The 17256-nt window shown below is 40.4% G+C and overlaps 1 protein-coding gene across 1 annotated transcript in view; it reads right to left on the minus strand.

The window, feature by feature from the left end:
- Positions 1–230: 230 nt before the first annotated feature.
- The window catches only part of B3gnt5 (UDP-GlcNAc:betaGal beta-1,3-N-acetylglucosaminyltransferase 5), a 75393-nt gene continuing 58367 nt past the window's right edge, over positions 231–17256 (minus strand). The window contains exon 6 of the mRNA XM_040751108.1: positions 231–873. Coding sequence (XP_040607042.1) covers positions 820–873 — 54 coding nt within the window. The 3' untranslated portion in view covers positions 231–819. The remainder of the gene's footprint in view (positions 874–17256) is intronic.

Here is a 17256-nt window from a genome sequence, read left to right on the forward strand (position 1 = left end):
CTTGATGTTGTTACATATAAATATAAATGAATTAAAAACACAACCAGCTGAGTCCATTCAGGATTGCCTCTATGTATGTTTCTTAGGCTTATCACTTGGTATTGAATAAACAATCAGAAGTCTTATTCTTGGGTGTAATGAGCATTCTTCCCTCCAGCTGCCTGGGTCCCATGGCTGTCTCAGCCTCCAAATAACACATGAGACACTATATTAATTATGAAGCTGTTGGCCTTTTGCTATGGTTTCTTAAAGGCTAGCTCTGACTTAATTATTAACCTATAATTATTAATATATAGTTTTATAAGGTCTTATCTTACTGAGGACACAACCTCATGCGTCCTCTCTTCCCAGAATCACATAGCAACCCTCTTTACAACATTTCTCAGAATCCTCCTTGACTTCTATTCCCACCTATCTTGCTTCCATATTGGCCAACAGTGCTTTATTCATCAACCAATAAGACAACACATGTGTAGAAGGACGTCCCCCATTGATTGGGGAAGACAGGGTTATTCACTACCTTAGCAGTTGTCAATACTTGTAGTTTTTCATCTGGAGAGGGGCTCCATGAAATTTTCCCCACCTGCTTTGGGATGCTGCCTATTGTTGGAATTGTTCAGGTCTTGTTTAGGTGGCCATGTTGTTGAGATTTCATGGGTGTAGTTTCCCTATCATAGCTAGAAGGCACAAATTCACAACAGACTTCCTGGTCCTCTGGCTCTTCAAATCTTTTGTCCCTCTTCCATGATCCTCAGGGGCAGCTGTAGGTGTATCAGTTCAGACTGGGCTTCCTGTGGTCTGTTGTTCTCTGCATTTTGACTAGTTGTGGCTTTCTGTAATGGTCTCCTGCTTCATAACAGAAGTTCCTTTGATCTGTGGGTAAGAGATAAGTTTTACAATGTCATTAGGAATTATACTTGTTTAAGAAAGTGCTGGTTATAGGTCCTCCAAGACCCCTGGTCTCATTAGAGTACTTGGCAAGGTTCACAATATCAGATGTGATTTCTCTCCTGTTTAGTGGGTCTTGAGTCCAATTAGACAGCTGTTGGTTATTACCAAGATCTAAGTACCACTATTGCACTTTTAGGGATAACGTGTCATGCCGGCCATTGTCCTGGTGGTTCATGCATAGATGTCACAGGTGGAGAGAATTGCTTTCTACATTAGCAGCATAGTCCTCAGGGAGGAAGCTTACGGGTCAGTCCTGCAGCAAGCTTTCTCGTTGGACTATCTCTGGCTCACCAGTTCACAGAAAACAATATGGAGACTTATTACTAATTATGAAAGCTTGGCCTTTAGATTAGGCTTGTCTCAGCTAGCTCTTATAACTTAAATTAACCCATAGTTTTTCATCTATGTTCTGCCATGGGGTTTTACCTCTCTTCCATCATGCACCTCTTGTCTCCTTTCTGTATCTGGGTGGTGATTCTGCCTTTTTTCTTCCCTGGGTCCTCTCTGTCTTCAGAAGTCCTGTCTAACTTCTTCCTGCGTAGCTATTGACCATTCATCTCTTTATTAAACCATTCAGAAGGTGCCTTGGCAAAGACATATCTTCATGGTGTAAACAAATGCTCCACAATATAGTCCTAGTTCAAACCCTCTGAATCTTATGTCCAAAGTGTGTAAAGTCTTTAGCAATAGAGATTTACCTTTGATTTCTGGAAGACATCAAGGGCAATAGCAGTAGGTATATTGTTCGGGAGAATCTTTCAGACTCTCCTGACTGACAGCTCAAAAGGAGATGTCTCATGCCTATTACTGAGCCTGTGTGGGGAGTATTATTATTCATTACACACACATACACACACACACACACACTCACGCACACAAGTATATATGTTAATTTAGGTAAATATAAAATAATGATTCCTTATGCCTTTTTGAATCATCTTTATTGTTTTTCACCCTCTTTCCTCCTCTTCCTTCTGCATTATTCTCTGTCCCCAACAGAGGAAAACATTTTCTCTAATCTCTCCTTCATATCACCCATATCCTGCTAATTAATCTCCTTCTACAACTTCCCCTCTCCTTCATGGTCCTTTTTATTTTCCTGGTTTCTGTAGTTGCTCCAGGTTATATACCCAGATTATATGTCTGAAGATTTTGAGCAAGGAGCTATATATGAGAGAGAACATGCATGGTTTGTATTTCTGGGTCTGGGTTACCTCAACATAATATTTCCCAGTTCCATCTATTAACCTCTAATTTCATTTTTTTTGTTTACAGCTGAATAGTATCTCACAGTGTTTGTATAGCTCATTTTTACCATCCATTGTCAGCTGAAGGACATTTATTTTGTTTCTAGTCCCTAACTACTGTTAATAGAACAGCAGCATTCATTGCCACTCAAGTATCTGTGGAATAGGACAATGAGTCCTTTGCACATATTTATGCCAGGGGGTGGTATAGCTGCATCAAATTATAGATCTATATTTAGATTTCTGAACAATTCTCCAGACTGATTTCCAGAGAGTCTGTGTGAGGGTTTCCTTTTTTCTACATCCTTGCCAGCTTTTGTTGTCAGTTGTTTTTTGATCTTTGTCAACCCAATTGGGATGATATTTAAAAACTGTTTTATTTGCATTTCCTTAACAGTTAAGCATGATATATTCTGGATATCAAGCCTCTGTCAGATGCATAGATGGCAAAGATTCTCTCCTACTTCCTTGTAACTGGGTTGACTGTTTCCATTGCTGTACAGAAGCTTCAAGGCCATCTTATTAATACTTACACCACAGAGAGAATATACTTTGTATCAATTTACTCTATCACAGAAAACGTAATAAAAGTTACATTTACTTCCTTTTTCTAAATCACATTTCATCAGCCTCAGAACTCCTAACCCACTGATCTGAGTGAAGTTTCCTTGACAGCCTTACCGGGTGCCTTCCATAATCAGAATTACCTCACCCCTGTACCTGTATAATCACTGCTTGCAATCCATCTTGCATGCTGTTAGTGAACTAGGGATATGTGGTGTTTAAATGAGATGGGTCCCATAGGCTCAGGTATCTGAATGCTTGATTCCCAGATGGTGGTGTTGTTTCAGGAAGTGGTTCAGCCTTGCTGGGGGATGTGAGCCACCTGGAGTCAGCCTTGAGAGTTCCCACTCACACACTAGTTCCGGTTTGCCCTCTTTGCTTTGTTACTTGTGGTTGTAGATGTGTTCTCACATCTTCCTGCTTCTGTTGCCTGCTGTGACACTGTTCCAGCCATTATAGACACTTATCTCCCTGAAGCTCTGAGGCAGTTCTTTCTTCCTTAAGTTGCCTTTGGCATGGCATCTTATCACTTTGGCAGAAAAGTAAGTGATAAAAGATACTTACAAGTTCAAGGCTTTCTTGGTAATATGAGCACACAGTGCACGAAATCACTCTAGACTTTAGACTTAGGTATTTTTGGATGAACATAAAACTAATAGGTTGTTTTGAATGTCAGCTTGTAGTTGTATTATATATTATATCGAGTATAGCATCAGGCTGTGAGAGAACTTAGCCAATATTACTTGTTTCTTTAAAACCTTATAATAAGACATTGTTGGTACTGAGTCAAGGTTCAGTTAGGCTAGCATGCTTTTGGAATATCTGTTTCCTTGTTTGTTAAGTCTTGATCCATGATGTCAAGTCTGTGACTAAAGCAGGTAGAAGGAAAAGATGTAATGTTGGTTTAACTTGCGTTTTTTTCTTAAACAAGAAACTTTTCCAAAAAGTGTTTACTAACTCTACTTATGTCTTACTTCAGAAATATGTCATATAACATTTGCTAGGAGCAACCAGCAAGGGATCTAAGAAGGCAGGAATTTAGGTTCTGAACTGCTACATGGAAAATGGTTATGGAAAGGATGGCTGGGAATACATTTGCCATTTATCAGCATCTCCCATTAAATGTTTGGTTTAATTATGAGGAAGTATCTTTTTGTCTTTCTTGGAGTGTATGTGTGTGTCTGTAGGTGTGTGCACATGAGTACAGGTGCCTACAGAGGACAGAGGTGGTGGATTCCTTTAGAGCTACAGTTACAGATGGCTGTGAGTCACCTGGCATAGATGTGAGGTGCAGGTTGGGCACTGAGACTCCTCCGTAAGAGCAGCACATGCTCTTAACCACTGAGGCATCTCTCCACCACGCTTTTCTTTCTCTTTTCATGGTTGTTTCTTACTCAAAACAATGCTTTCTGAAGCTTCATCACTCACAATAGCTTTAACCCTTTGGAAAAATAATTAAAAATAGAGGCAAAGTACTTGTAGGCTTATGTAGTTCCCATAATAATGTAAATGAGAAACAAAGGAACATAATTGTAGCAAAATAATATATACCTCAATAACATGTACTTAAATAGAAGTGACGGAGAGCTAGTACTCCCAGAAAGGCTTTGTTATGATTATATGTAAAACCGAGTTTATAGGTTAGGCTCAGGGCATTGCAGATGGATTATTATTATTTATGTGAAATCATTTAGATTTTTATATATCAAAAAATGTGAATTTTTAAAAAAAAGATGTAGAATGTGTTATTTGGTGTCTTGGGTTCTGGGTTCCCAGAGGGAACAAGGGAATGGATTTTACCATTTCCCCAGCTAAAAGCAGTTATTTGGGGGGAAAACAAGGAAACAGATATCAAGAGGCAAATGGTATTAGTTGTCGCTCCTTAGTTGCTCCACACATATTCCTATGAACGTCCCAGAATTCCAAATCCTCTTCCTTGTGATCAGTTCCTCCATGCCAGCTGATGCCCACACTCTTTCTGGGTTCACTTATGTGAATGTCAGAGTCTACACACCAGGATTTCTAGGTTCTTGCATCTTGGAAGGAGAAATTGGACAGGATATGAGTGACAGGAACAAAAAAAATCAGAGGAATGGGCTAGAGATGCAGAAAGGTTAGTGCTCAAGGGCACAAACCCTAGGTAGGGACCAGGACCTTTGTAAGGTGCACTTGTTTTGTGTGTAGGCTGATGCTGTAGGTTTCTCTCATTTGCTGATTTTGACTTCATTTGTTCCTAGTTTCTGCTGTAATGTGGATCTCTTTCAGTTAATGCAAAGGGAAGAGTCATAAAAGGAGGAGCAAGGTTTATTTTATTTGAGATACTATTTACTTAGTGCCAGAGGGATTCATTATCTTCCTTGAATGGTACTTTGGAACAATCCCCTTTTTCTCTCTTGCGTTTCTATGTTTTATCACAAGGTGGCACTGAATGTCTTGTTGTGTGTGATTAATACTGGTACAGCAGCAGAAGAAAATCCCACCTGCCTTGCTCTATTTAGGAGGTAAAACTTTACATCAGTTAACTATAAAAAAGAAAGACTAAAGTGAATTGAGTAGAGGGAAACTTGTGCTGAGGATGAGGGAGGATAAATAGCACTAAGGATATTTGAAAAAACCATAAGAGATGCGATTATTTTGTCCTTACCTAAAATTACCTACATACACATGTATACTCTTTTTAAATAAAGTTACATCACTTGTGGTTACAGTGCTCCCTCCAAGAGACATAACAGAAATTACAATACCAGATCTGAAAAATCTTTTTGAATTGTTAGTCAGGGGAATACAGGAAATCCCCCAAACAATATAGGCCATTGCTATCACCCTTGGATGCTTCCTAGAATTTGAAGGAAGTACCTCTTAACAAAAGACACTCCAAACTTCTGATAAAGGATTTGGAAGAATTAAATTGGATCTAACCCGGAAGCCTCCTCTCTCAGGAATAGCTCATATAGTATTGGAAGATGCTAAGCAAACAAACAAGGGAGACAAACCATCAATACTGCTCCCTGGCTGTGACCCCTGTGAACTGCAGTAATGACCAGCATGGCAAGACTGGTCAGAGGATTCAGAGTTTCAATAGAAACACTTGTGTCTTGGGGGTAACCACCGGTCATCTAACAGGACTAACGGCCGCTCAGTATGAGGAAATTCATGCCTGGACTATAAACTGAACCAACTACCTGTGGCTATTGAGACCATGGAGCCTAGAGGAGAACCTACTACTTTCAGTATCAACAACCATTATAATTTCTAAGTACGTTCTAAATCCTCATACCGACACATAAGTGTAGCTCTTACCCCTCATCAAAGGAGCTTTTTTTCTCAGCTGATGAAGACTATTACTGAAATACTCATCAACTGGTCAAAAGGCAGGCAGAGAACAACTGTCATGGAGTGCACAGCCCCGACTGATACTATACCCTCTTCATGAAAGGCTCAGAGGACACTGAGGAAGAGGGGGTGGAGGATAGTAATAGCCAGAGGACCAGAATATCTGCCGCAAGATTTTGTCCTCTCTAAATGACAGAGAATCTGCACCCATGAAATCTCAACGGTATGGCTGCCTAAACAAGACCCGAACAATACTCACTGACATGCCAGTGTGGATAGGAGAAATCTCACAAGAGTCCTCTCCTAGATGAAGAGCTGCAGCTAATTAATGACTGCTGAGAAAAGGAGAAGCAGTCTTCCCCAGGGACAAACCACCCAATTGGTTATTCAGTACCAAACAGCTATCCCTAAAAACACATATGTGAAGCAACACTAAATGCATTCAGTAGGTTGAATTTATACATTCATATGATTATCTGTAGCAATAATAAAGAAAAAGAGGCCATGAATTTAAGAGGGAGTGGTGGTGAGGGGTGACATGAGAGCTATAGGGAGAAGAGGGATGGGAAACTATGTAAATACTGTACTTATGCATGAAGTTCTCAAAAATATAAATGAAAATTAAAATAAAACCCAAAGGACTGAGGATGTAGCTCAATGGTAGAGTACTTGCTTACCTTGGGTAAGGTCCTAGGTCTATGTCCAACTCTGAGAATAAATAAATAAATAAATAGATAGGCAAAATAATACAGCATAATCACACTCTAGTGAATACTTAGGGTGCTTGCTTCCTCAAAATGCTTTGGCCTTTCATTCAGCAAATACTTGTTATACGATTAGCACTGTGTAACATAGCTAAGTCTAACCTTTCTTAACGTACAAAGTTCACATCTCTCTGAAACTTACTGTAGTTGCAGAACTGTCAAGAAGAATATGGAGTGATAAGACCCTATTCAGACACCACTGTGAGGCAATTTGGTCTCCTTGTCACAAAAATTATGATTATAGTCATTATCCATTGAGCATTGATCTTCGGAGAGCATCCTACTTAAATGCTTTCCATGTGTTTGTTCTTAATACTCATAGTACCTTTGGGGCAGGTACAATTACTATTCTTGTAAGTACTCCTTAATAAACAGTGCAGAGTGAGGGGATGCTGCCTGGATTGCTGATGTGCAGCATCCCTGCTTCATTGTCCTAGTTTAGGGTTCATGTGGCTATCTAGGTGATGGGGAAAGTCCTTCTGTGTATGTGTTTGTCTTATTGGTTGATGAATAAAGGACTGTTGGCAAGTAGGGAAGCAAGATGGGTGGGACTAGGAGAGGTGGAGGATTCTGGGAAACGAGGCATAGTCAATCACCATGTAGGACGTGAGTGGAGTAAGAGGTCCGGGCCCTTTCTCTGGTAAGAGAAGACCAGGTGGAAACACTCAGATTAGCAATTATGGGTTAGTAATTAAGTCAGAGCTAGCCAATGAGAAGCCGTAGCAAACGGCCAATAGCTTCACAATTAATATAGTGTCCTGCGTGTTCATTTGGGACTGATGCAGCTCTGGGACCAGGCTGGTGGGAAGAATGCACGTTACATCTAGGTGGTGTTGCTTGTGATATGTGAGAATTTACTGTTCTTTGTCTGTTTTCTGTTCCTTGCTTCATTTTTGGTGAAGTAGTAGGAAGCATTATCCCTCCACCACAAGAAGACTGTTTCTTGTGAAAGAGTAACGGTCAGACCAGTCTTTCTTCCATCCCCTTCTAGCTTTGGCTAGCTCCTACCCCTTTATTCCTTACTACATCAAGCACAGACAAAGGGCCGGCCACAGGGTCCAAAGTCAGCCTTGTGCTTCTGTGAGTCCTATTTAACTTGATTTGCATATTTTTTAATATCACCTGGTCAATAGGCACCACAGACTTCCAAGTTTACAATATGTGTCCTAAGTAGTTTGCAGAAGATTTGTAACATAGTATAGAGCAAGAAAGAATTGATAGCTAGAAAATGGCAAGATGTTCAGGTTGGGAGAAAGACGGCTCTGTGCTTGGAAACAACAGTGATCTCACTCTATAGCTGCCTTGGGTTACAACAGAAAGTCTCCACTTCCTTAGGTGTTTAGGAATACTTTCTGTGTGGGGCTGTTATTGAGATGTCTGTGAGACAATACTGAGACCTTAGGAAACTCACCACCTCCTTTGACTCTATTATCCTGGTGTTTTGTGAGATATGTGATGAGGTAGTAGGTGCTCTGAAGACACAAAACTACATTAGTCAGAAAAACAACAAAAGGAAGTCAAAGCAAAAAACAAAACAAAACAAAACCAAAACAACACCAACTAAACCAGACAACACACAAGGAAAACTTCAGGAATTAAAACATGGAAAGCAGGTAGGCTAACTTCGTATCTTCACCTCTTTCTTTCTGCTCTTCCAAATCCCATCCCTCAGTTTCATCGCTGGCCCTGCAGCAGACACCATATGATCTCTCTACACCAGCATCTCCAGTAAATCATGTAGGTTTTCCCCTCCTAACCTCCATCCCCAAACGCATTGCTTCATTCCAGCCCCATCCCCAGCAGGCTCCCTGGGAACCCACAGGCCACTCTGACCATGGAAGCAAATGAGCTAACTGCAGAACTTCACCTTTCACTCCTCTCCTACACATCCAGTACCCCATCTCCTCCCTAGCTCCACAGCAGGCTATCTGCTGTACCCTCTTGTTATCCCCTAGACCATCTGCAGTAGATCACGCAGATCTTCTAATTCCCCGATTCATTGCTTCATCCAAGCCTCCAACTCCAACAGGACACTCCAGCCATGGAAGCAGCTGGGCTATCTGCAGATCTTCACCTGTCCCTCCATCCCTCTAAGACCCCCTTTTTCATCTGCAGCTCTGTAATAGACCTTCTGCTATGGCCCCTCCTCCTCCTCTGTCCCCATTCCCAGGGGACTACGCAGATACTGCTGGAACACCTGCTTTCTTTTCTTCCTTCCTGCTGGAACACCCTTTCAGCCTCCCTCTCCTGCCCCTTCCTATGCAGTATTCCTATGCATTAGTTCGCCATACCTAGAAACATATTTTCCCTAGACCCCACCAACCCCCGCAGTAGACACGCCTCTCAGGATTCCAGAAGAATTTCCTACCAGGCAACACAGAGCCACCACACTCTCCTAAGAATCAGAGAGGGCAAAAGAAGTCAAGGAACAAAATTCCCACCCAACAAAGACAAGACCACATATCAGTACGTGGAATTACAATCTTCCCAAACCCAGATGGCAGCATAAAAACAACACATAACATCCAGGACACTATGTCTCCACCAGAGCACAGCAACCCACCGCAGCAGATCCTGAGTGTAGCAATATAACTGGAGCACAAGAAAAGGACCCTAAAACGGCCTTTATGAATATGTTAGAGGTTCTTAAAGAGGAAATGAACAAATGCCTTAAAGAAATCTGTGAAAACACACACATACACACACACACACACACACACACACACACACGCCAGTGAAAGGAAATGAATAAAGCATTTAAAACCTGAAAATGGAAATAGGATCCATAATGAAAATCCAAACCTAAGGAAACCTGGAAATGAGAAATTTAGGAACTCAAACAGGAACCTCCGAGGCAAGCTTCACCAACTGAATACAAGAACTAGAAGAGAGCATCTCAGGCATGGAAGACATAACAGAAGAAATAAATACCTTGGTCAAAGAAAACAGTAAATCTAAAAACCTCCAAGTACAAAACATCCAGGACACCTAGGTGTTGTTAATACCCCTTGTGGGAGGGGGTGATAATATGCAGCACCAAAGACATGGGTACTGGGAGCCAGTGAATAGCAGAGCATGCTGCAGACTTATTAAGGAAGTTAGATCTGCCTTTATACCCACTCCCAAGGTCCTATTGGCGCAGGTGTCTGACTATGCTGTGTTGTCCTTTCCTCATTGGTGTCTCTGGGCCAGGTGTCTCTTCATCAGCAGTCTCTGGGCATAAAGGCAGGCTTGACTCAGGGAGAAAGTGCCTGCCGCACATGTTCATGCAGGCTGGCCTGGGCACCTGCAGCTTGAATAGGATGGCCACAGTTTTTCCTGCACCTAGGAATAATAGTAATAGACTAAGGAGAAGAAACATTAAAGTCCCAGAAAATATTTTCAACAAAATCATAGAAGAAAATTTCTCTAACCTAAAGAAGGAGATGCGGATCAAGGCCCAAGAAGAATACAGAACACCACATAGATTGGGCCAGAAAAGAAAGTCTGTTCCCTTGTCACATAATAATCAAAACATCAAGTTTATAGAATAAAGAAAATATTAAAAGCAGCAAGGGGGAAAGACCAAGTAACATTTAAAGGCTGACCTGGTAGAATAAAACCTGATTAGGGTGGGAGGGTGGGGGGAAAGGGGAGTGCGGGAGGAGGGGAGGGAGAGGGAACTGGGATTGACATGTAAAACAAGCTATTTAAAATAAAAAAAAATTGAAAAAAAAACCTGAATTCTCAATGAACCTTTGAAAGCCAGATCAGTTATGATGTACACAGAATTCACAGCTGAATACAACCACTGATGTGTTTTCTTTACTTGCAGACTGCATAGCATCTCCTGTCACTATGAAAGCTAGCTAGAAGGAAGGGAACTTCCAGCTTTGTTCTAGTTTGATTTTTCTATGTCCTGAAACCAAAGTGTGTGTTGTTTTCACCAATAGGATCTCACCATACTGTTCTGGTAGACAACTAAGACAAATGGCAATAGACTATGTTGTTTGGGGGCCTTTTAGTCCCCTACGACCAGCAATTCATGGGGAAGTATCCCACTCCTGGCATTACAATTTTCACTTAATATTTTCTGGGAATAACATTCAGGGTACCTCTAGCCAAATTCCCTTTTTAAAAATTGTTTTTTAAAATTAGATTACGAAGTAGTGGGCTTCTATTTGTCTTTTTAAAATATATCCTTAGTTTTGGTTAGCCCTATTCCACACTGCATTTTCTCCCCAAACCCCTCCCCTCATCCTTGCCTAAGTCTTTCCATATTTAAAGTTATTGCTCTACTTTTCATAACATATATTCCACTACTCTAATCTGTGATGGTTATTCTTGTACAGCAGTTTGACTGGATTAGATTCATTTGAGAAGATGCTGGGCACACCTAGGAGGCAATTTCTTGATAGGCTATTTGAAGTGGGAAGTCCTACCCTAGATGGGACTGGCAGCCTCAGGAAAAAGGATGTCTGTGCTGGCTAGTTTTATGTCAGCTTGACACAAGCTAGAGTCACTGAGAGGAGGGAACATGAAATAAGACAATGCCTGCAGTTGATCAGGCTGTAGACAAGCCTGTAGAGTACTTTCTTACTTAGTGATTAATGCGGGAAGGCCTGGCGAATTGTAGTGATGCCATCCCTGGACTGATTGTGCTGGGTTTTATAAGAAAGCAGGCTGAGTGAGTGTCTTAGTTAGGGTTTCTATAGCTGTGAAGAGACATCATGACCATGACAACTCTTATTAAAACAACAACAACAAAACATTTAATTGTTATGGCCCACTTATAGTTTAGATGGTTCACTCCATTATCAGAGGTTGGAAAGCCCAGACCATATCTTGTAAGGCCATCTCACAAATCCTCTTTCAAAATATCTTCATCCCATCACTTGTGTTCCTCTAGAGCACCCTTCAGTCTGTGTTGCTGGGAGTGCTTTTAGAGGAACAGATTTCAAGAGTTATATCTTTAGTGGGCTTGTGACTGGCTCTCTTACTTGCCTGAACCCAGTTTCTAAAGACTCCTCTGGTAACATGGAAAGTGATGGGAATCTGTAGATGGGGTTTCTCTCCCACCAAGTCCCGAAGCTATATATATGTGTGTGTGTGTGTGTGTGTGTATGTATATATATATTATTTGGCCAATGGTTTGGGCTTCTTACTGGCTAGCTCTCTCTTAATTATTAACCCATAACTATTAATCTATGTATTTCTACATGGTCTTATCTTACCAGAGAATGTCTGGTCCTATTATTTCTTCAGCAGCTACATGGCATCTCTCAGCGGTTCCTCTTTTCCTTCCTCTCCCCAGAATTCTCCTTGTCTAGTAGCCCCTCCTATACTCCCTGCCTGGCTACTGGACAATCAGTGTTTTATTCATCAACCAATAAGAGAAACATATATACAGAAGGACAGCCCCTTCAGGAATCCATAGTGTGAACTACTTAAGGAAGTATGCTATGTACGTGGCTGTGACACTCCTGGTCACCTCTGTGAGGAGCAAGGAATTTGGGAACTGTATATAAAAGCCTTTTGACTATTTATGGAAAAGGAAGGAAAACAGTGATGCAGGTTGGTTGCTTCTAGGATCTTTCAATAAATTAATAAAGGAAAATAATGAATTCTGGGATAAAATGACTCAGCTCCAGATGTGTGTAAACAATGTGTCCTGGAAGAGAATCTTCCTTCTCTCAGCCATAGGGTTAGTGTTGCTGAAAACCAAACCCAGGACCTCATCATATGCTTGGCTAACTGAGAGTTAAGGCCCAGCCTTGAAACATGTGAGAAACTAAAGTGAGGATACTGGTTGGAAAACAGTGGGATCCTGTAATTTGGGGTTGAGATATGTGAAAAGACCTATGTGAGGCTCAAGACATTGAACTCTTGAGTTCTGATAGATTTATTTTGCCTAGAGAAGTATTGTCTCCAACTTAGCAGAGAATGCATACTCACTCCAACCCTCTTCAGCGTCACCCTCTCAGCCCTTTCCAGAGAGAATTAAACCCACACTGTCTGTAAATCAGTGACTTTCCATGAACAATACAGTCAACAATGCTGGTGGCCCTCAGTGCCTATTCATCTTTGCCTTTAGACTCCAGGCTAAGCAAGGCCCTAGAGCAGTGGTTCTCAACCTGTGGGTCGTGACCCCTGGGGGGGGGTTGCAATCAGATATCTTGCATATCAGATATTCACATTGTGATTCATAGCAGTAGCAAAATTACAGTTATGAAGAAGGAATGAAACAATTTTATGGTTTGGGGTCACCACAACATGAAGAACTGTATTAAAGGGCTATAGCATTAGGAAAGTTGAGGACCACAGCCCTAGAGGTAAGGCAGGAAGTGTGGTCTACAAGGAGGTGTGTTTCATACCACTAAAGGACTTAATGAGTTTTCTAATTCACTCAAGCAAAAGTCTTGGGAATATGTGTGCAAATAGATTTTAAGGGTATGGGAATATGAATATGTATCAGGCTGCGGTTCTGATATGGTCCCATTAAGCAGATATTCTGAGTTTAATATTGCAGCTCATACAGTTAACGAAAGGTACCAAGAATTTATTTGCCTGGTTGGCTTAAGAATGGACTGAAAGATAGCCAACTGTCTATGATCTGGAGACATGGGATATCCCTTGGATTAGTGTTGATGAAGGAATGCAGAGGCTCAGGGAAATTGGAATTCTTAAGGTTGAAGGGTCTTGCCTGGTTACAGGACATGGGCAACTCAGGCTCCCTATCCCCTATTGCTAGGAGTCTTAGCTAGGATCACCCTCACAGATTCCTGGGATTTCCCATTGTTATGGATTTCTAGCTTGTCCCAGAGAAGTCCTCAGATTCCAGTTGTCTCTCCCAATACTTTCTCCCTCCATCATCCCCAAACATGATCCACCCTGTTGCCATCCCTATTCATCTCCCAGATCCGTTCCCTTCCCGCTGGCAATGCCCATTCTGCTTCCCTTCATAGTGAGTTCCATGAAACCCCCCCACCTTGAGCCTCCTTTGCTTAGCTCCTCTGGATCTGTGGGTTGTAACATGGTTCTCCTTTGTTTTATATCTAATATTCACTTATGAGTGAGTAGATACCATAGATGTCTTTCTGCGTCTGGGTTACCTCACTCAGGATGATCTTTTCTAGTTCCATCAATTTGCCAGGAAATTTCCTAATGTCATTGTGTTTAACAGCTGAGTAGCACTCCATTGTTTAAATGTACCACATTTTCTTTACCCATTCTTCTTTTGAGGGACATTTAGGTTGTTTCCAGTTTCTGGCTTTTATGAACAATGCTGCTATGAACATAGCTATGGACGTGTCCTTCTGGGGGTGGAGCATTCTTTGGATGTATGTCCAGAAGTGGTATAACTGGGTCTTGAGGTAGATTGATTCCAAATTTTCTGAGAAACTGCCATATTGATTTCCAAAGTGTTTGTACAAGTTTGCACTCCCACCAGCAATAGGGGTATGTTTCTTTTGCTCCAAATCCTCTGCAGCATGAGTTGTCCTTAGTGCTTTTGATCTTTGCCATTCAGACAGGTGTAAGATGGAATCTCAGAGTCCTTTGGCTTGTATTTCCCTGATAGCTAAGGATGTTGAACATTTCTCTAAGTGTTTCTCAGCCATTTGCAATTCTTCTGTTGAGAATTCTCTGTTTAGATCTGTATCCAATTTTTAACTGGCTTATTTTTTATGTCTAGTTCCTTGAGCTCTTTGTATATATTTTGGATATTAGTCTTCTGTCAGATGTGAGTTTGATGAAGATAATTTTCCCATTCTGTGGGCTGTCATTTTATCCTTTTGACAGTGTCCTTTGCCTTACAGAAGTTTTTCAGTTTCATGAAGTCCCATTTTTTAATTATTGATCTTAGTGCCTGCACAATTGGTGCTCTGTTCAGGAAGTTGTTTCCTGTGCCAAAGCATGGCAGGTTCTTCCCCACTTCCTCTTATATCAGGTTCAGTGTATGTGGTTTTATGTTGAGGTCTTCGATCCACTTGGACTTGAGTTTTGTGCAGGGTGATAGATGTGGACCTATTTGCGTTATTCTATATATTGACATCCAGTTGTACCAGCACCATCTGTTACAGATCTTTTCTACATTCCCTTGTATAATTTTAGCTTCTCTGTCAAAAATCAAGTGTCCATAGGTGTATGGATTTATTTCTGGGTATTCAGTTAAATTACATTGATCAACCTGTCTCTTTATGCCAATGCCATGAGGTTTTTGAGCAATATATTTCTGTAGTATAGCTTGAAATCAGGGATGGTGATACCTCCGGGAGTTCTTTTATTGTACAGGGTTGTTTTAGATATCCAGAGTTTTTTGTTTTTCCGTATGAAGCTGAGTATTGTTCTTTCAAGGTCGGTAAAGAATTGTGATGAAATTTTGATGGGAATTGTGTTAAAGCTGTAGATTGCTTTTGGTAAGATGGCTGTTTTTACTATCCTAGTCCTGCTGATTCATGAGCATGGGAGATCTTCCCATCTTCTGATAGTTTCTTCTATTTGTTTCTTCAAAGACTTGAAGTCCTTGTCATACAGGTTTTTTTTTTGTGGTTAGAGTCACTCCCAAGATATTTTATATTATTTGTGGTGATTGTGAAGGATGTTGTTTCCCTGAGAATGTTGTTTCCCTGATTTCTTTCTCTGTCTATTTATCATTGGTATATAGGAGGCCTATCTATTTTTATTTTTTTTAGTATATTTTGTATCCAGCCACTTTGCTGAAGGTATTTATCACCTGAAGGAGTTCCCTTGTAGAATTTTTGGGATCCCTTATATATTATCATATAATCTGCAAATAGAAATGCTTTGGCTTCTTCCTTTCCAACTCATATCCCTTTGATCTTCAGTTGTCTTATTGCTGTAGCTAAAACTTCAAGTACTATATAGAACAGATATGTAGAGAGTGGACAACCTTGTCTTGCTTTAAGTTTCTCTCCATTTAATTTGATGTTGACTATCAGCTTGTATACATTGCCTTTATTATGTTTAGATATGTCCCTTGTATCTCTGATCTTTCAAAGACTTTAATCATGAGGGATGCTGGATTTTGTCAAACAGTTTTCAGCATTTAGTGAGATAATAATGTTTTTTTCTTTCAGTTTGTTTATATGGTGGATTACATTGTCAGACTTTCATGTTGAACCATCCCTTCATCTCTGGGATGAAGCCCACCTGACCATGGTGGATGATCTTTTTGAAATGTTATTAGATTAAGCTTGTCAGTATTTTTTGAGTATTTTTACATCTATATTCATGAGTGAAATTGGTCTGTACTTCTCTTTCTGTGTTGAGTCTTTGTGTGATTTGGGTATTGGACTACTGTGGCCTCATAAAATGAATTTGGCAATGTTTCATATGTTCCTATTTTGTGAAGTAATTTGAGGAGTATTGGTAGTAGCTTTTCTCTGAAGTTCTGGTAGAATTCTGTGCTGAAACCATCTGGCCCTGGGCTTTTTTGGTCAGGAGATTTTTGAGGACTGCTTCTAGTTGTTTGGGGGTTATGGTTCTATCAGATAGATTTGCCTAACTTGTTGATTTTCTCAATCTATCTATCTAACATTTGTCTGTCTGTCTGTCTGTCTGTCTATTATTCGATATTTATTCTTTTACTTTGAGTCGCGGCATACTCATTCACTGTTTGTTTGTATTGTTCTCTTTGTTTCTATTTTATTGATTTTAGCCCTGAATTTGATTGTTTCCTTTCATCTACTCCTCTTTGGTGTGTTTACTTCTCTTTTTGTTCTAGAGGTTTCAGTTGTGCTCTTAAGTCAGTAGGATGAGATCTCTCCAAACACTTGAGGGCTCTTCATGCTATGGATATTTTTCTCAGCACCACTTTCGTTGTGTCTCTTAAGTTTGGTTGTGCTGTGCATCCTTTTCATTGAATTCTGGGAAGCTTTTTATTTGTTTATTTGTTTCTTCCTTAACCCAGTGGTAATTTAGTAAAGAGTTGTTCCATTTCCATGTGTTTTTAGGATTTCTGTTGCTTCTGTCATTGTTGAATCCATCTCATTTGTATACTTTATTATGGCTTTTGTTGCTGTTGTTGTGTTAAATATGTCAGTTGCTGGGTATTTTGTGATTTAGGCGCTACTTCTCATATTTTTTCATTTTATTTTTCTCTTTTCAATTAACTCATATTTTCTTCTTTTTTTGTATGCTACAAGGTTAATATCTGCTTTTGGTTTTTGAATTTCCCACTTGAAATGTCCTCTCTTTTCCCTAGTACCAGTGTAAGTCAGAGGCTCAGTCAAATCATACCTATGCACATAGGCTTTATCAAGTACAGTTGCAGAGTAGGCAGCCCATGGTGTTTGTAGAATAGTGAGGATTCATATCTCACCCCACGTGACTGATGTGCGTGTTAGAGATTCGTCAAGAGTTTGAAATACTTAACTCTGCTCCTGTTGTTTGTCTTC

The sequence above is a fragment of the Mesocricetus auratus genome, unplaced genomic scaffold (genome assembly GCF_017639785.1).
Source record: "Mesocricetus auratus isolate SY011 unplaced genomic scaffold, BCM_Maur_2.0 Super-Scaffold_100008, whole genome shotgun sequence".
In the NCBI taxonomy this organism is placed as follows: domain Eukaryota; kingdom Metazoa; phylum Chordata; class Mammalia; order Rodentia; family Cricetidae; genus Mesocricetus; species Mesocricetus auratus.